The following is a 25,230-nucleotide window of genomic DNA, read 5'->3' as shown; positions in this document are numbered from 1 at the left end:
CAAAATCAGCCATTCATTCCAAAAACTTTAAACAATATGTATAAGAAATAGATTTCTAAATTAAGTAATATGCCTGCAGAATAGCAGATCACACAAATCATAAATGTACAGTAGAGTGAATTTTCACAGAGTGAATGTGCATGTGTGATCACCACACAGATGGAGACTTAAGAATTAACAGCTCCCTAGAAGCCCTTTTTGTGGCCCCTCCTAGTCTCTGTACCTCCCTCTCATAGGTAACCTGTAATCTGTCAAGCACTATAGATTAATTTTGCTTCTTGCTTTTGTTTTCATGTAAACAGAATTATGCATTTTTGTACTAGAGTCTGGCTTCTTTGGCTAGTACTCAACATCGCATGTGTAGTGATAGTTGGTTCACTTTCATTGCTGAATAGCGCTCTGTTGGCTGCTGCTTCTGTAGTTTTATCTGACCCTTGACAATAGTCATTGTGTTGTTTCTGGTTTGGGGTTATGTCTGATGATGCTATGAACATTCTTGTACATGTCTTTTAGTACCCATCTGTACAGATTTGGTGGCATAGCATTTTTACTACTTTTGAGCTTTATCAGCAATAATATGCTCAACTCAGGTAGTTTGGTGGGGGCGGGGTGCTAAAAGTCTTATATGCCATTCTCTGTTTTTATTTTAAGCCACCTGTATTCTAGAGTTGGTGTATTAATGGCTTTCAGTCGAAGTCCAAAGAATGCAATTGCATTTTGCTATTTACCTAAGCCAGACTTAATTAGTAAAGAATGAAACATCTGTAGAAGTATATAATGCATTCTAGAGCAAAATGGAATTTTTGCTGCTGTTTACCATTATCACTAATAAGTATGTGAAGGATGTGCATGTTGTTTTATATATGCACTTGGGAGGGGATGGAATGTAGGTCTTATTTCTTCACTCAAAAATTAATGCTACTAACTGGATAGCTTTTTGTACGTTGTATATAGGCACTAGAGGCCCAGTGCACAAGATTTGTGCATGGAGTGGGGAGGAAGCGGGGGAGAGTCCTCAGCCTGACCTGTACCCTTTTGCAGTCCGGGAGCCCTCGGGGGATGTCCAACTGACAGGGAGCGGGCCTAAGCCATCAGTCGGACATCCTTAGGCTCCTGCCACTGCAGCTGTGTTCGCCACAGCTTCTGCCTGAGTGGCACTCCCTCCGTGGGAGTGCACTGACCACCAGGGGGCAGCTCCTGCATTGAGTGTCTGCCCCCTGGTGGTCAGTGTGCTTCATCGTGACCAGCCGTTCGGTTGATTTGCATATTAACCTTTTATTATATAGGATAGGATGACTGGGAGGGGCTGTGTAACCAGCAATTTATTCCTAGTTGCACACATGGATTTTCAATTGTTTTGTTAATACAAATGGTACTTTATTTTTGCACAGTCACAATTGTCTCCCTAAATAATCCATTTCCAGAATTGAAATGGTTAGAAATTCAAAGCTATGCACATCTTGAATTATAATAGTGTTTTCCAAAAAGATTGCACAAATTTAAACTCCCAACAGTATATGAGAGTTTTTTTTTAACCACGTGTACACCAACACTGGGTATTATCAGACTTTAAATCTACAGCAAGCAATTCTTTTTTATATATATATATATTTTATTGATTTTTTACAGAGGGGAAGGGAGAGGGATAGAAAGTTAGAAACATCAATGAGAGAGAAACATCAATCAGCTGCCTCCTGCACACCTCCTGCTGGGGATGTACCCGCAACCAAGGTACATGCTTCTAACCCGAATTGAACCTGGGACCCTTCAGTCCGCAGGCCGACGCTCTATCCACTGAGCCAAACTAGCCAGGGCAACAGTAAGCAATTCTTAAATAACTTTCATAACAACATAAAAGCTATGCCAAGAAGCTGGCCACAGAGTATCTTATGTGTCACCTTCCACTGATTTTTTTTTTTTTTTTGGTTAGGTTTGTCACCACCAGGTTTCGTGGCAAGCAGGGTTAGGCCAGCAACTTGATCAGGAGATTAGTGCTTCTCTGAGTGTGGCCTTTTTATTGTGATATAATTGCAATTTATAGAAAAATTGAAAGAATATTACAAAGAAGTTCACCCAGATACCACAAGTGTTAACATTTTTACCACATTTGCTCTATCCTTCTGTATTCTCTCCCTCCCTCTCTCTCTCTCTTTACCTGAAACATTTGAAAAGAAGTAGATACCATGCCCTAAGTACTAAAGCTAGTGTTTCTAAAAACGAGGACATTGTCTGCATTTTTAAAAATTATATTTTTATTAATTTTACAAAGGAAGGGAGAGAAACATCAATGATGAGAATCATCAACAGCTGCCTCCTGCATGCCCCTACCGGGGGTGTACCCCCCCAACCCCAGGCATGTGCCCTGACTGGGAATTGAACCATGACCTCCTGGTTCATGAGTAAGTGCTCAACCACTGAGCTACACTGGCCTGGCAGGACATTCTCTTAATAACCAGACATTCTCTTAATAGTTATCAAAACCAGAAAATCAAAATTGATATAATCCTCTTCTCTAATCTGGTTTAACTCAGATTTTGTCACTTATGTAAGTAATGTTCTTTATAGCAGAAGTAAATTCTGGATAGTATATTGTATTCAGTTATCATGGTTCTTCAGTCTCTTTTAATCTGGGCCAGTTCCTTGTTTTTTGTTTTTATTTTATTTATTTTTTGTTTCCCTTTCATAACTTTGATCCTTTTAAAGTATAGTTATTTTGTTGACTATTCCACAATTTAGGTTTATGTTTCTTCATGCTTAGATTCAGGCTCTGCATTTTTGGGGCAGTAATATCATAGAAGAGACACTTTGCTCCTCTTGATGCATCACAATAGGAGGATTTGATGTCAGTTTGTCCCAGTCAGTCTCTGGATACATGAAACTGAAGTAGTTTGCTCATCGTCTCATTGCCACCTCTTGCTGAAGCCATCCATAGGTTTTAAGGTGCATGATTTTCATATAAGATCTTTATATGTGATGTTAATGGAAGTCATTGTTCTCACAACTTAGTTGTGCCATCTGGATAATGAGGCTGGTGGCTACTGCAGATTTAATGTGGGAACAATCCCTTTTCAGGTATGGATTTTTGGGAAGGTACCCTTTATCTGGTAATAATATTGGAGATACCCCAAAAGCCAGATACTGACAATGACTGGAGGTGATGGTCTCCGTCATCCTGCATTTATATCTTTCCATTCTTTCTGCTTCTTTACAAACTGCTGGTAGTTTGTTTTAAAGTTAAGTTTGTTTTTTTGAAATTATTATTATTGGAAAAGAAAAAATAGGATAAATGAACTTTAAAAATTAAGGAAACAGTGCTTTTCAAATGTTCTACCCAGTATAGGAGAAAGAAGGGGAGCATGTTACTCTACCTGATGGGGCCATAGGATATTTGTTCTGTTTATGAAACATGTTACATACACGTGATAGTCCAGGACAGCCGTGGGCAAACTACGGCCCGCGGGCCGGATCCGTTTGAAATGAATAAAACTAAAAAAAAAAAAAGACCGTACCCTTTTATGTAATGATGTTTACTTTGAATTTATATTAGTTCACACAAACACTCCATCCATGCTTTTGTTCCGGCCCTCCGGTCCAGTTTAAGAACCCATTGTGGCCCTCGAGTCAAAAAGTTTGCCCACCCCTGGTCCAGGAGAATACATCATACTTTGGTCATCTTTGTTCCAGTAGCCAAGGACCATTGATTACACCTGGAAATTTTAAGCAGTATTGGCTATTTAATGTGGTTCTTAGGGTAAGAGCAGGTTCAAAACTAATAATTGAAGCACGACAAAGGCTGACGTCTTGCTCAAAGTTGTGTGACTTAGTAGGCTGTTTTCTATTTCCTTTCTGCAAATACCGCATCAGTGTTTCTTGCCTTAATTTATTTTAATTGTATTTCTTCATTAAACAGAAAATTTGTGAAATACAGAAAAATAGAGGAAATTACTTTTAGTTTCACAGTCCAAGGGCAGATGAATTTCACACATGACTTGAGGTTGTTTTTCCAGCCAGCTCTATGTTTTTAAAATAGAAGGTCTAATGTTGTTATGTGTTTTTATTTTGTTTTGTAGCAGTACAATTACTAAATTTTTTTATATTTTAAAAAGTTTTTTCTTGTCTTCCCCTCTGCCCCTGCCTTGGTTTTTGACTTGGTTTTCTCGTGTGAAACATCTATTAGCTAGAAAAGGTGTTAAGATGGTGAAGTTTTGATAGCTTTTATCATGTTTGTTTTCAATACATTTGTGGTCATATACTTCCTTAACAGATTGGTAAATACAGAAGCAAATGTGTCTGTTATGGGAGAAAACAATATTGCATCTCCATGGTGAACAAAAAGGAAGTGTGTAATATACGTGTAGTGTTTATGTAGGTTTTTTATTTGAAAAATCTGATGGATTGGAGGATATGTGGGAACCTCAATACTGTTTACAGAATATTTAATGATTAAGGAAAACTTTTAAAAAAAACTTTACACTTCCAGGTATATGAAAATAGATTTAACTATGTAATTAACATTTTCCATGTCTCTTCTTACTTTGACTACAAGAGCATTGTTATTTTAGAAGGGGAAAGCTAGCGAAGTTAAAGTAAAATGAATTTGCCAGCTTAAAGTTATACATATAACAATATATTTTGGATAATGTAAATTTTCTTGAGCCATAGGATTATATGAACATTATTAAGTAATGATGGTACATAGATTTTTGTGTTTCATTTGCCAGTCCCAGCCTGAAGGAAAAGTACAGAACAGACCAAGAAGGAATGGACATGGGCATAACCAACATTATCTGAGCTGTCACTTATCACTTAAAAAAAAACAACCCAACAGGCTAGAATAATAATTTTTTCCCTTTAAATATGTAACAAGAATGATTATTACATTTAATCAAAATTACATTTCATTAGTATGCATAAAATTTGAAAAATCTGCCGTAACCGGTTTGGCTCAGTGGATAGAGCGTCGGCCTGCGGACTGGGGGTTCGATTCCGGTCAAGGGCATGTACCTTGGTTGCGGGCACATCCCCAGTGGGGGGTGTGCAGGAGGCAGCTGATCGATGTTTCTCTCTCATCGATGTTTCTGGCTCTCTATCCCTCTCCCTTCCTCTCTGTAAAAAATCAATAAAATATATTTTTAAAAAAAATTTGAAAAATCTACTCATGCAAATGAGATAATGACAACCTCTAATATCAAAAAGATAAATTGGATAGCAGTGATTCTTTGTTACAGTGAGGAATTAATTTATTATTTCATGGGATTATAGTGTCCCTAGGGTACTTAACTATTTAGTTTTTTATTTATTTGTTTTTTGCAATGTTAAATACACCATACACCTGTTATGAAAAGATCTTGGTTGGTCAAACTTACTTCTGGTTCAAAAAGAGGATTGGTATGCACACAATAATTATTGGAGATGCTTTATTATATACTGAAGAAACAATGTAATCTTATTAATGTTTATAAGATTCCTAGCCTGAGGATGATACCTGGAGAGTGGTGCATCATGTTGAAATGCTGTTCTAGCTCAGCAGGCGAACGCTTGTGTTCCCTTGTTCATGTTTCCTATGAGGGCAAGAGTGATGTTGCACAAGCATGCTTATGTAATTGTTGACTTCATGTAATGGGTATTCCAAAGAAGACCATTGTTAACATTAATTTTTTAATTTAATTTTTGAATAATTTTAGAGCAGCAGGAAAGAAAATTTACACTTAAATCAGAATATAATAAACTAGTCATGTAATAAACCTGTGTTAAATTCTGTGTTAGATCCCAAAGATGTTTGATATTTGGAATAATTAGTAGGGTAGTGGCATCACTGCAAAGTTTTATCTCATTTGTTAACTGTCTCTAAAATTTTTAGCATTTTAAGCTGTTAGGTAGATTCTGGCTGCACCCCACTTTATCTTTATAAAGTTAACTTTGCTCTTAAAATATATAAGCAAGGAATTGTTTTAAAGATATCTTAAACTCCCTGGGTTTTATAAAATATTAGAGGCCTGGTTCACAAATTCGTGCACCAGTGGTGTCCCTTGGCCTGCCTGGCCAGATGGATTAAGCCAAAATTGGCTCTCTTACATCCCCTGAGGGGTCAGGCCAGGCTGAGGGACCCCACTGGTGCACAATCGGGGCTGGGGAGGGACGCGGGAGGTTGGCCAGACAGGGAGGGACCGCTGGAGGGCTCCAGGGCGTGTCCAGTCCATCTTGCTCAGTCCCTGTTGGCCAGACCCCAGCAGCAAGCTAACCTACTGGTCAGAGCATCTGCCCCCTGGTGGTCAGTGCACATCATAGTGAGTGGTTGAGTGGCCTTAGCATATCATTATCATATTACGCTTTGATTGGTTGAACGGATGACCAGACACTTAGCATATTAGGCTTTTATCATATAGGATTCTATATCAAACCCAGTGAGGCATTTTTACTTTAATCATATGCTATAATGCTACATTTAATCAGTTTCGAAGGTTCAAAAAAATCTTTTCTATGAAAAAAGATTTAGGAGTAGATTTTTGCCTTTCATTCCATAACTGCAAATCATGGGTTAATCAACAGTTCAGTGTTTCTAAAACCTGTGTTCTTAACAGCTTTGCTGATGTTACTACTAAAACATTATATTTTTTTGGTTTGGTTTTTGGTTTTTATTTTAAAAATTGAATATCTGATTGGATAAAATCAAAGAGAATAATAAGTAATTCTTCTTACAGAAATGTGGGTTATTTGCTCATTTTTTGGTGCTACTTCAATTAAAGTCACTTTTCAATATTTGAGGGTTAATGAAAATACCAAACTATTCATAGTCACAGACACCCATTGTTTATAAAGTATGAGGTCGTAAACAATATCATATAGCATTAAATTACCTAACAAAAGTACAGAACAGACCAAGAAGGAATGGACATGGGCATAACCAACATTATCTGGTTTCTAAAACTTTTATCATCCAAGTTAATAACTGGAACACCACAAATATAGAGAAATCTTAAGTCAAATTAGGCTCCACAGCCTGTAACTGTGATTGTGAACAAGGTATTTAAGCTGTTTATAACTGCAATCTTGCTTAAAAGAATAAAATAAAATAAAATTTTATTGGTTGTTTTTCTTCAAGTGCTATGCCTTCATCTATCTCTTCAGGAAGACCTTATTTCCTATTCAGAGGAAATAGTAGGTTACCATGTAGGAGTTAGATTCTTCTTGAACTTATTTGTCTTTATTAACATCACTAGGGGCCCAGTGCACGAATTCATGCACCTTGAAAGGAACTGTGGGCCATGAGGCTGCAGTGGGCAGAGGAGCAGGTCTCAGCCCACCCTCTGTACCCCCCACCCAGCCACTCCTGCCACGGCCCCATCCCCTGTCTGCCAGCAGCCCTGCTCCCGCCATCGCTGCTCCCACACGCTGATGTTGCCGGCCCCTCTCGCACCCGCTGACAGTGCAGAGTGATTGGGGCTGGCACCAGCAGTGGGTGCGAGCGGGGCTGGCACTGTCAGCAGGTACCAGTGGTGGCTGCTGCCCCAATCCCCCCTCAGGAGCAGGGGGAGGTGGAGAAGCCTTCAAGGGCGATTGGGGCCGGCAGCTGCTGATGGCGCTGAGTGATCAGGACCAGCGCTGAGTGATCGGGACTGGCGCTGGGAGCCAGCAGCGGGTGCGAGCGGCGGCTCCGGCGCTGGCTGCGGGTGCAAGATGGGCCAGCGCTATCAGTGGGTGCGAGCGGCGGCTCTAGCACTGGCAGTGGGTGCAAGCGGGGCTGGTAGCGGGTGCGAGAGGTGGCTGCCAGCCGTGATCGCCCCTCAGGAACAGGGAGGAGTGGAGAAGCCCTGAGGGGCGATCGGGGCCAGCAGCCGCCGCTCGCACCTGCTGACGGTGCCAAGCAATCGGGGCCAACTCTGGGTGCCAGCAGTGGGTGCAAGCGGCGGCTCTGGCGGTAGCAGCGGGTGTGAAGGGGCCAGTGCCAGCAGCAGGTGCAAGCGCCAGGTGGGACCGCAGTTCTCAGGAGCAGAGAATTTTCAGTAACCCCGATGACAGCGACCAGCGCCCCAGTCTGCTCCACCATCCTGCCGCAGCCAATGCCTGCCATGTTTCGCACTTTGCTGCCGACGCCCGCCATGTTCCGTGTGCACTCCCGGTGGTCAGCGCACATCATAGCGACCGGTTCAGTTGTTTTGCTGTTCAGTCTATTTGCATATTAGGGTTTTATATGTATAGATGGTTAATTCCTTTAGTTATTTTGGCATAACCAGTTACAACTAAAAAATAGTAATACAGGTTGCCCTTGAGTAATGCCCTCAGCCAGCTAGTTGAAAGGCTTCTGTTAGTCCATTTAGCCTATCCCCGTGGTCGGCAAACTGCGGCTCGCGAGCCACATGTGGCTTTTTGGCCCCTTGAGTGTGGCTCTTCCTAAGCCTTAGGAGTACCTTAATTAAGTTAATAACAATGTACCTACCTATATAGTTTAAGTTTAAAAAATTTGGCTCTCAAAAGAAATTTCAATGGTTATACTGTTGATATTTGGCTCTGTTGACTAATGAGTTTGCCGACCACTGGCCTATCCTATATAATAAAACCCTAATATGCAAATTGACTGAATGGCGGAATGACTGGTCACTATGACATGCGCTAACCACCAGGAGGCAGACGCTCAATGCAGGAGCTGCCCCCAATCCTGGGTTGAGCGTCTGTCCCCTGAGAGGGAGGTGACCAGCGGCGGCAATCGGGGGGTAGGGCCAGCCAGCGGGCGGCACCAGGTCGCCAGCTAAGGTGGGTGCCAGCAGGAACCCCCCGATCGCCCTGCCCACCGGTCACCCCACAGATGGCCCTGATCACCAGCCAGGCCTAGGGACCCTACCCTATATATTGGGAACAGTCTCTTAGATTTAAAAATTAAAACCTGGCAAAGCTACTCTAACACTGAAGGAAAAACAGGATGTTGCAGCGATGACATGCATGGACTCTGGCTTGCAATTTTGTGGTCAGCCCTGATTCTGACACTTACAACTGTGTGACAAAGCCAATTCTCTCTGCTTTTGTGTGTCGTCCCCCCCCCACCGCCCCCCAATAAGATGTGGAAAATGGTATTACTGCCTCAGAAGGATCATATTATGTAGTACTTTTTATAATCAGGGCAAAAAAATGTAGCTGCCCATACAATAGCAGGATGCCTTTCACCTGTATGAAAAGTATGGTCACTGGTGCATGCAGCATCCCAGATTGCGAGAGGGATGTCCGACTGCCGGTTTAGGCCTGACATTCCCCCAATGGGTCCCAGATTGCGAGAGGTTAGCCCGGCCCAACCGTGCACGAATTTCATGCACCGGGCCTCTAGTTTCTTTATGAAGGGGAGTATACCATATGCTAGTTATGTAGTCAGCATGTAGGTTTAAACCTCAACTCTGCTGCCATTTATTTACTCTGTGACATTGGGCAAGATGCTTTCTACATCTTTAAAATGGGCAAATATATACCTTACAGAATTACTTTATAATGACTAAAGAGGAGAGTGTATTAAAAATGTATAGCTCAAGAAACCAAGATGGCGGCATAGGTAAACACCGGAAATTGCTGCCTCTCACAACCACTTCAAAAATACAACAAAAAGATAAAGCAGACATCATCCAGAACCACAGGAAGGCTGGCTGAGTGGAAATTCTACAACTAGAAGGAATGAGAAAAGCATACTGAAACTCAGAGGAGGTGCAGTGTGGAAGTAAAGTGCAGAGGTATGGAGGTGCACACGGAAAGGGCTGGCAGCTGAGGACACGGTTGTCTTTTTCAATCGGGAGGGAGTCTCAAGCTCCCTACTGCTCTGAACTCCAGTTCCGGGCGAGTCTCTGGGGACCCAGACTCATACAGGGAGAGGCTAGACCAGGGGTGGGCAAACTTTTTGACTCGAGGGCCACAATGGGTTCTTAAACTGGACCGGAGGGCCGGAACAAAAGCATGGATGGAGTGTTTGTGTGAACTAATATAAATTCAAAGTAAACATCATTACATAAAAGGGTACGGTCTTTTTTTTTTAGTTTTATTCATTTCAAATGGGCCGGATCCGGCCTGCGGGCCGTAGTTTGCCCACAGCTGGGCTAGACTGTCTGGCATCGGTCGGACCTCGAGGGCGGCTTTCACTCAGAAGTGCTTGCAGCGATTACCAGGACACTGAGAAGCAGGGCCTCTTAGGGCAGGACTGAGGAGCAGCCATAGCTGATTGCTCCGCCCTGTTGATCCCCTGGGACCCCGCCCTGCCCAAGCTATGCGCCAGCTTTTGCATATGAAAGGCCTGGCCCTTTGCAATCTGAAAATTACCTAACCAACTGCAGCTGGCCCAAGGCCCCACAGCAGCTTGTATTCCTTCACAGCTGAGCTCCTGCTGGGTAGCCTCAGACAGAGGTTAAATTAGCACCTCCTCAGAGATCCAAGAGCCAGTGTACCCAGTGGTCAGAGTGGGACCATCCAGATTACAACTCCTCAGATCCATAAGGGACACACTCAGGGGCCAGACTCAGTGAGCACCAAAGCCCCACTGAAGCAAGTCTTGCCCCAGAAGGGTGTCTCCAGCACAGAAGTTCTCCCACTGCAGACACAGCTGATTCTCACAGCCAATTGGCCTGGAGGTCAATTCCTCCCAGAGATACCTACAACAATCAAGGCTTAACTACAACAAGACTGTGCACAAAGCCCACAAGGGGGTGCACCAAGAGGGTTCACCTCAGGTAATTGGGGAGGCTGAGCCACTGGGCCCTATAGGACACCTAGCACAGAAAGCCACTGTATCAACACAGGGAAGCATAAAAAATGCGGAGACAAAGAAACAGGTCACAAATGACAGAAATGGAGGAAAGCAAACTACTGGATATAAAATTCAAAACCACACTTTTAAGGTTTTTCAAGAATTTTCTAGAAACCGCCGATAAACTTAGTGAGACACTCAAGAAATCTAGTGAGACCGCCGATAAATTTAATGAGATCCTCAATAAGTCTAGTGAGACCCTCAAGGTTGTGAAAAAGGACCAACTAGAAATTAAGCATACACTGACTGAAATAAAGATTATTATACAGACTCCCAACAGCAGACTAGAGGATCGCAAGAATCAAGTCAAAGATCTGAAATACGAAGAAGTAAAAACCACCCAACCGGAAAAGCAAAAAGAAAAAAGAATCCAAAAATATGAAGATAGTGTAAGGAGCCTCTGGGACAACTTCAAGCGTACCAACATTCGAATTATGGGGGTGCCAGAAGAAGAGAGAGAGCAAGATATTGAAAACCTATTTGACAGTCTGTTCAAACTACAGCGGGAAGGCCGGGGATGGTTGGGGGGCAGGAGGGGAGGGTACGAGATCAACCGAAGGACTTGTATGCATGCATATAAGCATAACCAATGGACATAAGACACTGGGGGGTAGGGGAGGCCAGGGGATTGTCAAGGGTGGGGAAAAATGGAGACATATGTAATACTCTTTGTAATACTTTAAGCAATAAAACAATTTAAAAAAAAAACCTATTTGAAGAAATAATGACAGAAAACTTCCCCTACCTGGTGAAAGAAATAGACTTACAAGTCCAGGAAGCTCAGAGAACCCCAAACAAAGGGAATCCAAAGAGGACCACACCAAGACACATCATAATTAAAATGCCAAGAGCAAAAGACAAAGAGAGAATCTTAAAAGCAGCAAGAGAAAGACAGTCAGTTACCTACAAGGGACTACCCATACGACTGTCAGCTGATTTCTCAACAGAAACTTTGCAAGCCAGAGGGAGTGGCAAGAAATATTCAAAGGGATGAATACCAAGAACCTACAACCAAGATTACTTTATCCAGCAAAGCTATCATTCAGAATTGAAGGTCAGATAAAGAGCTTCACAGATTAAAAAAAAAAAAAAAAAAGCTAAAGGAGTTCATCACCACCAAACCAGGATTATATGAAATGCTGAAAGGTATCCTTTAAGAAGAGGAAGAAGAAGAAAAAAGGTAAAGATAAAAATTATGAACAACAAATACACATCTATCAACAAGTGAATCTAAAAATCAAGTGAATAAATAATCTGATGAACAGAATAAACTGGTGATTATAATAGAATCAGGGGCATAGAAAGGGAATGGACTGACTATTATCGGTGGGGGGCGGGGGGAAGAGGTGTGGGGGATGCGGGAAGAGACTGGACAAAAATCGTACACCTATGGATGAGGACAGTGGGGGGCGGGGTAAGGGCAGAGGGTGGGGTGGGAACTGGGTGGAGGGGAGCTATGGGGGGAAAAAAGAGGAACAACTGTAATCTGGACAATAAAGATTTAATTAAAAAAAAAATGTATAGCTCAGTGCCAGCTCGTGATAAACACTTGTGACCTCTACACTACCTCTTGGGCTGTGAGGATATTTCTGGGTGCTGTAGATGGTGTGAGACAGGGACTTTGGTTAGTGGTTTTTTTTGCAAAGTATCTCTGAAAGGTACCGGAAATCTTCATCTAATTAGTGTGCTACATGCTCAGAGGCCTACTTCGAGTGTGCTGTTTTTGTTTAGGAATCATTTTTGTATTTTGCTATTTCTGGGTATCGATGTTTACCAGAGGATTTGTCTCTTCACTGGTCAGTAGGGTTGAAGTATATGTTATGAAGGAGATTTCATGTTTCCTGAAATGCTTATGGAGTATGTCATATAGCCTATTTAATTTTTTTCTTCTTTTTTTTTCCCAGAAAATTTGGTGAGCGGCCTCCACCTAAACGACTCACTAGGTAAGCATTATATTCGTCAGCCTTTCAATAAAACATTTTATACAAGTGTTAGATCCTGTCATTTTCAAAACTATATTAGGTGATCTTGAAAAGAAGTTATTGATATATTGGTATCTAGATTATAAGCTTAGTCCCATCCTCTCTATCCCACATCCCCTTTCCCCCCATAAAAATATCAGGATAAGAGGATACGTTTCAAAGGGGAAAGTAAGTCTTTGAATATAATCTTGGGTATCATATTATAGTTAATATCACAAGGGCTGCAGTGTAAAAAATAGTTTTCTATATCTGGCTGCATTTAGCCAGTCACAATTTGTTGATTATACATGGGACATGAAAGATACTTAATATATCCTTTAAGAAATGAATTTTACAGAAAACACAAGATTTTACCCATTTTAATGAGTCTGTAAATATACTGTGTTCCAATGATATAAATTAATTTTATAATATTTTAATTGCAAATGTTAAATTTAAAAGTATTAATCTTGAAAATGATTTTAAAAATTTCTAACAGTCAGTGGTTGTAAATAAAAAGTAAGACATTCAGTTCCACAGTTTTAGTCCTAGAGTTAATGCTAACCCTGCATTGTTAGTATCTTTCAAGAAAATTATAAGCACATATAAACATATGCCTGTATTTCTTCTTCTTCTTTTTAAAGTCTGACATTATACTTGACTATTGTTCTGTATATGTATCTTCTACTTCATTCTCTACATTGTCTTCACACTGCTTTTGTTTTATTTTTACATTAATGGCCATTTGGATAATTTCCACATTTTTGCTATTACTTAAAAGCTGTTGCTCTCAAAGAATGATGGAGACATGCCAGAAGGATTCCAAGGGAGCCAGCTTGAAGAGGCTTCCTTTTAGCCAAATCATGGGCACTTTGATCATCAAAATAAATTATAGGAATGGATTACAATCCATATAATAAAATGACAGTTAAGAAGTCTACACTGAGTTAAAAAATAATTCAGTAAATGAAGCAGAAGAGATAGCTTTTCCTTACAGAAGAATTTTACCTAATAAACGTAGAAGGAATGCCGGAACTAGGAAATCACAATTGGCAACCACTACAGTAATTGTTTCAGGCATAAATCATCAATGAATGCTTAAACTATTGGTTTAAAATCTGATGAGAAACAAACTATTTACATAATCTCTAAGTGTGTCCTCACAAGTATGTATTATTTATAAAGCGAAAAATAGTAATGTCAACGAAGAAACCTGGCAGACACCACCTTAATGAAGTCATCTAAATACTAACAATAGGACAAATAAATGTTATGTGCATCCTGAGAAGGACATAATATTACCTTTGTGCTGTTATTGCAAAAATGTGTAAATGTCTAAATGTAAGCATAAGAAAACATCAGACATGCAAATGAGGGGCATTCTATAAAATAAATGGCATTTACTCTTCTAATTTTTCAAAAGCATAACAAAGACTGAGGAATACCTCATTAAAGAAGACCAACAAGACATGACAACTAAATTAACTAAATCTTCGTCCAGGAAAAAATTTTTATTTTGATCTAAAGCTAGAGTTGGCAAACATTTTCTGTTAATGGGCCAGATAACAAACATGTTAGGCTTTTTGAGCCACACTGAGTCTGTTGTGACTTCTCAGCTCTCTTCTTATATCCCCAAATAAGCCATAGAAAACATGTAAATGAATGGCATGTCTGTTCCAGCTCAACTTAATTTTGAGAAACTGGAGGCCATCCTGATTTGGCCTGAGGGCAGTAGTTTTTCAACACTGTCCCCCCTCTCCCCTTAGTAAAGGACATTAGTGGGACAGTGGCGACATGTGAATAAAATCTATAGATACAAATATTGTATCCGTGGTATTGCATTGTGATTGTATAAGAGAGTGCCTTTGTTTTAAGAAATAAACACTAAAGTATTTGGGGTAAAGGGATGACATGTCTACAGTGTGCTCTTGAATGGTTTTAAAACATCGTATACAAACATGGTAAAATGTTTGGGGGAAAGGGGACTAGGAATTCTTTGTACTACTTTTACAACTTTTCTATAATTCTGAAATTACATTAATCAACATTAAAAAACTTTTTAAAAGGCATTACATAAATACTCCACATGAAGTGGGCTAGGAAAATATAACTTGTCTCACAGGTTCATGTAAATATATTTTCAGTTACTTATTGTTACATATTTTGAAGAAATACTGGTGGAATTGTTGAATTCACATGTATAGATAATTTAAAAATTGATTGATAAATATTTTTATTTCATTACCAGCAGCAGTAGGTTGGAGTGACTCCTAACAATAAAATATATTTTGATGGATAAATTAGTTACTTAATTGGATACCCTGTAAAAATAGTAATCAATACCATGATGATAAACATGAGGAAAAATTTCTTTCCTTAAATACATAAAATAATATAGTTAGGTCCCATCTACTTTATCATGACTTTCCATTTACCCTTTAAGCAATTTTCCCTGTTTGGAAAATTTTAGTAGCTTTTAGGACTTCTACTTCTGGCCAAGATGGAGTAACAGGGACTGGAATTACTCTCCGGCCTGAAACAACTAAAAACCTGGACAAAATTTATGAAACAGCGGTTTTCAAGATATTGGACGGCAGGCAAGAAAGGACAGGTGATCCCTGAGAGACAGGAGGCAAATGAGGTGAGCTCTACAATTGCTCCAGCTTAGTGCCTGGGGAGAGTTTCCACGACATGATTAGGGAGGGGGCATCCAGACGGAGCCTAGTAAGCACCTTGAGTTGAGATGGAGCTGGGACTCTGAGGAGGCCACGGTGGCTAGAGTTTCCAGGGCAGAGAACTGGAGAGGAAATTGCTGTGCAGAGTTCCAGAGATCTGCAGAGGGTTCCCTCTATCTTCAGCTGAGTATAGATCAGCACGTGTGTGTGAGGAGACTACCCAAGGTTGGGGGGAAACCAACCTAAAGAATTAGAAGGAAGAATTCCTAAAGCTCACTCACTACTACAAATAGGACCTGTTCCCAGAAACCAGTGTGGAAAAATCTTAAAATTCACGTGCATTGACTAGAGTACTCGGGAGGGTTTGCTTCCATAGTGCTGCAAAATTAGGCCTAGACTACATGTTGCTCTGGTTTTACCTAACAACTTAAGAACAAGATTGAAAGAATCATACTCTTTCCAAGTAACTTAACTGTGCATCAGAACAAAGCTCAAGAATATTTACAGGAATAGACAAATACCCAGCACTCAAAAAGGTAAAATTGATTGAGTCAAACCATATCAGTCATACAAAGAGCAAGCAAAATATGACCATAATGAGGAGAAAAACCAGTCAAAACCAACCCAGAAATGACACAGATAATAGAATTAGAGGCAATAAAACAGTTATATTTGTCTTCTAATATAGATCAGGAATTTACAGTTTTTCTTAAAAGGGTCAGATGGTCGATAGTTTAGTTTTATGTGGCCCATACAGCCTCTGTTGTAACTACTTAACTCTGTTGTAGCATAAAAGGAGACATGGATAATGTGTACACTAGTGGATATGTCTGTATATTAGGGTACAATTTTTTATTTTTAAAACAGGCAGTGGGTCGAATTTGACCCACAGGCTTTAACTGTGCATCCCTGAGCTAGAGGAGAGATTGAATGAGTTAAATAGAGGACAAGGAAGATCCAAATCAAATTTTTAGAGACGAAAACTGCAGTACTAAAGATGAAAAGATAAAATTCCTGGGATTAATTTGCAGATATGCACTGCTGATGAAGAGATTGGTGAACCTGATAACAGCAATAGAAACTATCCAAAATGAAAAAAAGTCTGAACAAAAAAGATCCTTAGTGAGCTGTGGTTTATGTTCAAGTAGATAAAATACATGTAATTAGAGTCATTGAAGGGGGAAGGGTATGGCTGAAAGAATATGTGAAAAAATAATGTCTGAAATTTTTCTAAATTTGATAAACTATAGTTTCAAGAAACTCAGCCCCAAGTACAAAGTGCTGAAGGACATCATAATCAAATTGCTTAAAGACGGTGATAAAAAGAAAATATTAAAAGCAATAGAGATAAAAGATAAATTACGTACAGAGGAACAAAGATAAAGATTATGGGATTTTTTCATCTGAAACCTTGCTAGATAGAAAGAAGACAGTGGAGCAAGACAGTTTTCCCAAGGGGGGAAACATAGCAACCTAGGATTCTATACCCAACACAGGCAAAATGAAGACTTTTTTAGACATAAAAACTGAAAAATAATTCATCACGAACAGGCATGAGCTGCAAGAAATGTTAAAGAACTCTAAGCAGGACGATCATACCAGATAGAGATCTGATTATTTACAAATTACTACTGTCAAAAATGAGAAAGATGACATCATTGCAAATTCTACAAATATTTAAAGAATAACAAGCAAATATGAATAACTTTCTGCCAGTAAATTCAGCTTTTGAAGAAACACAAATTCCTTGAAACCAGCAAACTACTAAAGCTTACTCAAAAGAAACTTATAGCCTGAATAGCACTATAGTTAAAGAAATTGAATTTGTAGTTATATCTCTTCCCACAAAGAAAACTACAGGCTCAGGTGATCTCACTATTGAATTCTACCAGACATTTAAGAAATTAATTATGCCAGTTCTATACATACCATTCCAGAAAATTGGAGAGCAGAACATACTTTCCAATTCATTCTGCAAGGACGGTATTGCCATGTTACTAAAAGCAAAGACATTACAAGAAAATAAAACTATAGACCAGTATTCCTTATGAACATAAAAGCAAAAAGTCTTAACGAATTTTCAAAGTGAAACCAACAATATGTAGAAGGGACAATATATTATGACCTACGTGAGATCTTTTCACATATATCACTTTTCAAGTTTCATGTTAGGGACTGGACATCTGTGTCTTCTGGCTCTTGTTGTTTGTTCTTATTCCACACTGAACTGTATAGTTAGCCACCTGACTTAGCAACACTCAAATCTCTTACCATCATTATCCTTCCCAGGCTGCACCTCTTGTTCAGTACCCAACAGGTTCGAGAATATGCTCTCTCTGTCCCCACCCTTGGGAGTGTTCGTGTGAATTTGCACCATCACTTATGGATTCCAACATTGGCTGATCCTTTGATACTGACATTCAGTCGTTTTACCTTGCATAGTCAGCTTCTTTCTTAGAGGGTATTTACAAATAGACATCACGGTGGCCTCTCTGATTTTATAAATAACACGTAAGGCTTTCTGTTAGCTGGCATTTGTTAGACTTCTTGCTATAAGTGACTTTGACCTCTGCAGCATCTCACCTTTTGATTGTTCTCCTCTTTCTTTCGAGATTGTATGCTTCCATAGCATCTAGTAAACAGTTTCAGTTCTGCCCCTTACCAGTTGTTCTCCATTTATTTTATACATTTTGTTGTTCTTGACTCATCTGTCACTGTTCGAGAATATGCTTTCTCTGTTCCCACCCTTGGGAGGGTTTGTGGAATTTGCACCATCATTTATGAATTCCAACATTAGCTGATCCTTTAATACTGACATTCAGTCATTTTATCTTCCATAGTCAGTTCTTCCCTCCTCTTTTTTTTCATTCTGGGAGATTTCATTCACTTCTGTGGCTTCATTTGCCAACGATATACCAGTGAAACCCACTTTTGCAGCCCAGACCCCTCTCTGGAAGTACAGGTATTTCCAACAACCTATTGAATACTTCCAGCATGGAGGTCTGTGGCGCTTCAGTGTTGACATGTCAGCTTCTTAATATATATCCACTTCTCCCCAAACAAAAGATACAGAGTTGTTAAGTCTTTTCTATCTTCTCTACTACCACCTCTTGCTTCTTTCTTAGTGTTTGAGCCTTTTTTCAAGTGTGTCTTGTCTCTCTGTTCTCTAATCTTTTCTCTATTCCACCACTAGAATTAACTAAGAAGGAAAATTAATTGTTTAAAAATCCTCAAGATCATTTAATTGCCTTTTGTGTAGATTGAAAAATCCAAGTTCCACTCATGGTGTTTTCTACAATGGGGTAAAGATAAAAAAGTAAATGATCTTTTCTCAATTTTCAACGAGATTTTTTTTTGTGTATTTTTTTTTAACATTTTAAGTATTTCTCTAGGTGTTTTAAAAAATTTATTAACTGCTACCATTTTGATTCTCATCTATCAGAGTGATATTTGAATTAGCTTAAACTTTCATACTGAGTATTTAAGTTACAAATGTCAGATTTCATGGGATTTGGCAGGCCTTTCACAATTTGACTCCCAACTTGTCAGCTTTATTCATGGCCATGGCTTACGTTAGTATCTTAACAAGAGAATTTGAGATTCTAATTTCTGACTCTCGCTTATTAATTGCAAGAAATTGGGCAAGACACACATACCTTTTTGGATTTTGAGGATTACATGAAATGATGCATTTAAGTGTTAAGCTAAGCACCTGACACTTAGTAAACACTCAAGGAATGTTGCTGCTGTTTTGTTGTCTTGGCTGCCTTGTTCCTCAGCTTGACTATCTCACTGTACTCAAATGTGCAGGGTTGGTCGTGACCTTTTCCATACTACTCCCAGACCCTGGGATGCCTTACTTGTTCTGTCTACTCCTGTTACTTCAGAGATTACCTCTTCTAAGAAGTTTTCCTAGCATGTAGTCCTTTATCACCCCTCCCCTCCTTTACATAGACATTCCCCTACTGATCATACCTCTTTGGATCATGTATTTCATTACAATTTGTTTTCTGAGCTGTTGTCTTCACTGAACTTTAAAGCCCCTTTTAAGGGATAGGGATTAATTCTCAATATTAAACATAAATACTGTCTTCTAGATTATCTCCTTTATACCCCTCAACCACTTTGTGTTAGATTAGCAATATCATCTGTTATTATCAGATAGGAAACTGAGTCTGGATGAGGTTAAATGATTTGCCCCAGGCCACATAGTTTCTCTAAGTGCTACAAGTCTAGAGTTCCCCACATTTGTACTACTATTGTGTAGCTATCCTAATACATTTGTCTTTTATTTATAACTCATGCACTGGAGGGGAGGTCCCTCAGCCTGGCCTGCTCGTAGTCTGGGAGCCCTCAGGGGTGGGAGTCGACCCGGCCATCAGGGGAAGGCAACGCCCCATCACACCTCTGATGCTGCCACTGCCAGCAGCGCCAGCCTTGGCCGGCCCTGGTTACCTGAGCCTTGGGTGGCCCTGGGCGGCTGAGCAGCTGCCATCCAAGGCTTGCCTGCGCCTTGGGCTGGCCCTGGGTGGCTGGGGGGGCTGAGGGCGGGTCCGGCTGCGCCTACTCCTCCCCACACGCCGCGGGGCTGAAAGGACTGGGGGACTCTGGCAGGGCTGAGGGGACTCGGCGCCGCCATCTTGTGGCTGTGGGCGCTGCCATCTTTGTGACGGTGTGATGGTCAATTTGCATATTCCTGCTTTATTAGGATACTAGAAGATAGACTTTTTATTAGATAGATACTATTAGATAGAATTTCATGGTGCATGAAATTCGTGCATGGGGGGCATGTCCCTCAGCCCAGCCTGCACCCACTCCAATCTGGGACCCCTCGGGATGTCCGACTGCAGAATGGGGCCTAAACCGGCAGTCGGACATCCCTCTCACAATCCGGGACTGCTGGCTCCTAACCCCTCACCTGCCTGCCTGCCTGCCTGATTGCCCCTAACTGCCTCTGCCTGCCGGCCTCATCACCCCCTAACCGCTCCCCTGCCAGCCTCATCGCTCCAGCTGCCCTCCCCTGCCGGCCTCATCGCCCCCTAACTGCCCTCCCCTGCCGGCCTGTTTGTCCTTTAACTGCTTGCTCCCCCACGCCGGCCTGATCTCACCCCTAACTGCTTGCTCCCTTGTGCCGGCCTGATCTCTCACCTAACTGCTTGCTCCCCCTTGCCAGCTTGATCTCACCCCTAACTGCTTGTTCCCCCGCCGGCCTGATCACCCCTAACTGCTTGCTACCCTGCCGGCCTGATTGCCCCTAACCGCCTCTGCCTCGGCCCCCGCCACCCTGGCTTTGTCCTGAAGGAAGTCAGATGTCCAGAAGATGTCCGGTCGACCTGGTCTAATTAGCATAATACCCTTTTATTAGTATAGATAAGTAAAACAGCATTTAACTTGTTAAAACTGTTTCCTGATTATTGTCTTTGAAACAACTTTGCTTTACTTTTGTATTGTATGCAAATGTCCAGAATTGGGATTCTGCTGATTCATAGTTATAAATTTGATCTAGTGTTCTTTATACTGCTTAGCAAAATAATTGAATAAATAAATATATTTAACACATGGAATTTTTTATATATTTATACATAATAAATAGGTAGTTGGAGTGCTTTGTACTTGAAAGAATTAACTTTTCCCCAAAAAATTTATTCAGTAACTGTGTGTTTATATGTACATGAGATATCCCTTTCTTAGTCCTTATGTAAGGCTTGTTATTTTAAGAACATAATAACAACTTTGGATGACCTAATGATTTGTTATGGCTTTGTATTCACTGAAAAACACTCATTCTAATAAGTAGATAATTAAATACAAAGTATTGCATGTCATTAAGTTTATGAACAATTTAAAGCCAAATTTAGCAATGTACATAGTGATTCTGGAATTGTAATTGTGGTTTCGCTCAGTTACATCATAAATTCCAAGAATGAAAGACAGTTTCTTCTTTTAAAGAAAAAAGTATAAAGTTGAAGATGAGCAGTATTTATTGCCCCCATTGTATAATAGGCTTTAAATTTAGTTCATGAGTTTGTTTTGTCTTAATGTTTTTGCTTTTAGATTTGCTTGTTTAAAATATACTCACCAGCATTTTTCTCATTACAGAGCTTAGTAATATTTTAAACCTCACCCCTGTAATAGTAATATTTGTGTTTTATTTTAGGGAAGCAATGCGAAATTATTTAAAAGAGCGAGGGGATCAAACAGTACTTATTCTTCATGCAAAAGTTGCACAGAAGTCATATGGAAATGAAAAAAGGTAAGATTATTATTTTCTGGTGGGTAGTTGATTGTAGCTGTCACGTGAATTTGCAAATGATGTGTTAATATGCAAGAATTGTTTCTCGGGTTATTTGCAAGTACAAAATGAAAAGTAGGGATTTGTCTCTATTGAAGGAGAAACAAAGTGAGTTATGGCAGATTTAGTAGAGATCATCTGGTTGAATCCCTGATAATTACAAACTGTAATCTGTAATTTTTCTTTGGGGCTTCATGATGTTTTATAAGTATTTCTGGGATATATTAGCTCGTTCAAAAAAGTAGCTTTCCTTTTGGTGGTAAATTTAGTTTTATAAATAAACTAGAGGCCTGGTGCATGGATTTGTGCACTGGTGGGGTCCCTCGGCCTGGCCTGCGGGGATCGGGCTGAAACGGCCGGTGCACAGATTCGTCCAGGGCGTGTCCGGTCAATCTCGCCCAGTCCTGATTGGGGCCAATCGGTGCTGGCTGGCCAAGGCAGGCCTGCGGGAGATTGGCCAGCTGGGGTGGGACCACAGGAGGGCTCCAGGGCCCCAGCAGTAAACTAACCTACTGGTCGGAGCATCTGCCCCCTGGTGGTCAGTGCACGTCATAGTGACTGAACAGTCGAACGAACAGTCAGACACTTATTAGGCTTTTATTATATAGGATTATTATATAGGATGTGACCCTGAGTACCATTTTTTAAAAATATATTTTTATTGATTTCAGAAAGGAAGAGAGAGGGAGAAATAGAAACATCAATGATGAGAGTGAATCATTGATCGGCTGCCTCCTGCATGCCCCCCACTGGGATCGAGCCTGCAACCCGGGCATGGGCCCTTTACTGGAATCGAATCAGGGACCCTTCAGTCCACAGGCTGACGCTCTATCCACTGAACCAAACCAGCCAGGGCCTGAGTACCATTTTAAAAAGGAAAAGACTAAACAAACCCCTGAATTGAACTATGGAGTGATTATAAAGAAAAGAGCTCCCAGTCCTCTCCACCTTGCCCCTGTGCCTGTTCAGATTAAGAAAAAACAGCCCTGGCCAATGTTGTTCAGTTGGTTGGCTGGGCATTGTCCTTTCTACCAAAAGGTTGCCAGTTTGATCCAGTCAGAGCACATATCCCTGTTGCAGATCCCTGGCTGGGGGCATGCAGGAGGCAGCTGATTGATGTTTCTCTCTCTCTTTCCTTCCTCCCTCCCTCCCTCTCCCTCTCATTTCCTCTCTTTATAAAAAAACAACGAAATAAAAAAATCTTAAAAAAAAGAAAAAACAACAAAGCTGAGTTAGTACTACATAAATGTTGGTACTACAAAAATGACTTATAAGTAAGATTGGCCAAAATTAAGTTACAACAAAGTGATCTTTATATTTAGTACTTGTCACAGTATTTTATAAATTTCAGTATTTATGATGTATGATTGTGGACTTTGGTTGTTTGTTTTTTCACTTTATTCCTAGAATTTTCTTGTTAATAGTTTCTCTAGTCTTGTCTTTCAGACAGCATTTTTCTATTAAGCATTTCATGGACGAAAGGCTTGCTTATGGGGGAAGATGAAAGATTTTTTGAATTGGCTAGAAAGATAGGAAACGAAAGTGGGAAAAGGAATGAAAACTCAGGTTTGGATGTTGGGTTGAAAGGAATGGGTGGAATCATAGATAAAGAAAATCTTAACATAAGTATAAGAAGTGAATGTAAGTATATAATTAAGTTAATTTACATGCTGGAAGAAAATTAAGGCGTCTCTTCCTTAAAGTTCTCTAAATCTGAGCTGAAAAGTAGGTGAAGCTATTTAATGATAATTTTGTTCTCAAAGAGGATGAACAAGTGAAAACAGTATTTAGGACTCATACTGCCAAGTGTTCTTGTATATCATCATTCAAGCTTGCTAAATTTCTGATTATTTTATCTTTCTTTACTAGTAGAACTAATCATCTGATCTACAGTAAATATTGGAAAAAGTTGGTATCTGCAGTTTGGGACATAAAGACCAAAGCAAGATAGTGGCTCCTTTTTCGAAATTCAGAGAGAGAAAGAGAATTTAAATTGAGTGTGTGTGCATAGCTGATCATCTGCTTTTTGGGTTTGGTGTTTTCTCTTTTTTTCTTTTTGGTTTTGGTTTGATTTTTCCTAAGCAAAACCTAGCAAGGCAATACCTTCATTATTTGAGATGAATCTCAAATTAGGCCAGTCTTGCACCTCACAGTGAATCTCAGGAAGAAACAGTTTCCCAGTCTTGAGCCGGACATTGTTTTGGAAGTGCATTTACAAGTGTTTTTAAATTTTAATTCTCATAATAGTCTTATAAATAGGTATATTATAATCCCCATTCTGTGAGTGAGTAAACTAGAAATCAAATACCAGGTTCACTTTGGAAATCCATGTAGCCAGGATTAGAACTCCTGGGTCTATAATTCCAAATGTCTCACACTTTTTATTGCCCTAATTTCCATAGCCTTCCATTTTGTGTTTGAGTGTTGGTTATTTACAACAGGGCTTGAGGATGAGGTTAAGATACCTAAAGAACACCCATTTTGTAAATAAACTTTGCCTAGGATTATTCCTTTTACCATCAGCTGAGTGAGGCTGGGCTAGATCTAATGGAAATAAGATTAGACATATTTACTGTGTGGATACCAATTCAGGCAGTGCTGCTTTCCTTTCTCTGGATTTTTGAAGGTGCATTTTAGTACAATTGGATTCATTCACTCATTTCTTTATTTCTGATGACCTGTTAGGTGCCAGGTACTATGCAAAAGGATCTTTAGTGAGAATTTTAAAAGTTAGGATGTCATTTAATGCTATGATGGATAACAGGCCTAGTGGCAATAACAGAAGGGCAGAGCTACTCAAAAAATTACATCTAAGTCCAGATAACGTCCCTGTTTATTAGTCACTGTTAAAAGTATATGAGTAACAAGCTGTAGTGGCTTATCAAGTTAAAATCTTGATTTAAGGGTTATTTATTTTTATTGTGGTTGCCTTTATTTCCTATTGTTTGGATATGGCCTGGCCAATCTAAAACACCACTCAAAGGAAAGCTTGAAGAGCCAAAGCTTCTAGCCTCCAAAGAATGAGGGAAAAACGATGAAAAGACCTAGAGTAACTACTTTCCTATATTTTTACATGTTTGTACTAATGTTTCTCGAGTGGACATGTATTAGTTTTACAATAAAGGTGGAAACCAGTTAAAATTACTTTTTTTTTTTTAAGTATTCATAGTAAGAAAACATTCATGCAGTCCAGCCTTCCTGGAAGAGGTCTGGTCCCTTACTCATTGAGAAGAGTGCACAGTGGGAAGAGGAAGATGTGCCTTCTTGCTTGTTGATCTAGATTTGGGCTTTTCTGAAAAGCTGCTAAGGCATAAAGCGTGAAGTATCCTGGGGACATGACCACAGTGTCTTAGCATATAAAATAACTCGAGTGAATGATGCTGGAAAAGTTTGGTCAGGAAATTCTATCCTATAATTATAAATTGTTCAGACTAACTTTTGTGCCTGATAACAAAATTTGTTTGCTTAGCACATCCGGTATCCCATTTATGTTAGTAGTTAGTTTTACCTTTTCATGGAAGAAAGAAG

At 40.0% G+C, this 25,230-nt stretch overlaps 1 protein-coding gene across 7 annotated transcripts in view; it reads left to right on the top strand.

The window, feature by feature from the left end:
- The window catches only part of RBPJ (recombination signal binding protein for immunoglobulin kappa J region), a 105,922-nt gene that overhangs the window by 50,657 nt on the left and 30,035 nt on the right, over window positions 1-25,230 (top strand). For 5 of the 7 annotated variants that reach the window (XM_006093263.3, XM_023757724.1, XM_023757725.1 and 2 more), the window contains 2 exons: window positions 12,679-12,717; window positions 21,568-21,663. In XM_006093263.3, coding sequence (XP_006093325.1) covers window positions 12,679-12,717; window positions 21,568-21,663 — 135 coding nt within the window. Of the gene's footprint in view, window positions 1-12,678; window positions 12,718-15,178; window positions 15,377-21,567; window positions 21,664-25,230 lie in introns of those variants that run through there. The other 2 variants (XM_023757727.1, XM_023757726.1) reach the window with 2 other exon arrangements.

The sequence above is a fragment of the Myotis lucifugus genome, unplaced genomic scaffold (genome assembly GCF_000147115.1).
Source record: "Myotis lucifugus unplaced genomic scaffold, Myoluc2.0 scaffold_112, whole genome shotgun sequence".
Classification (NCBI taxonomy): domain Eukaryota; kingdom Metazoa; phylum Chordata; class Mammalia; order Chiroptera; family Vespertilionidae; genus Myotis; species Myotis lucifugus.
Note: the sequence above shows the minus strand (reverse complement) of the source record. Positions and strands in the feature narration are given on the sequence as shown.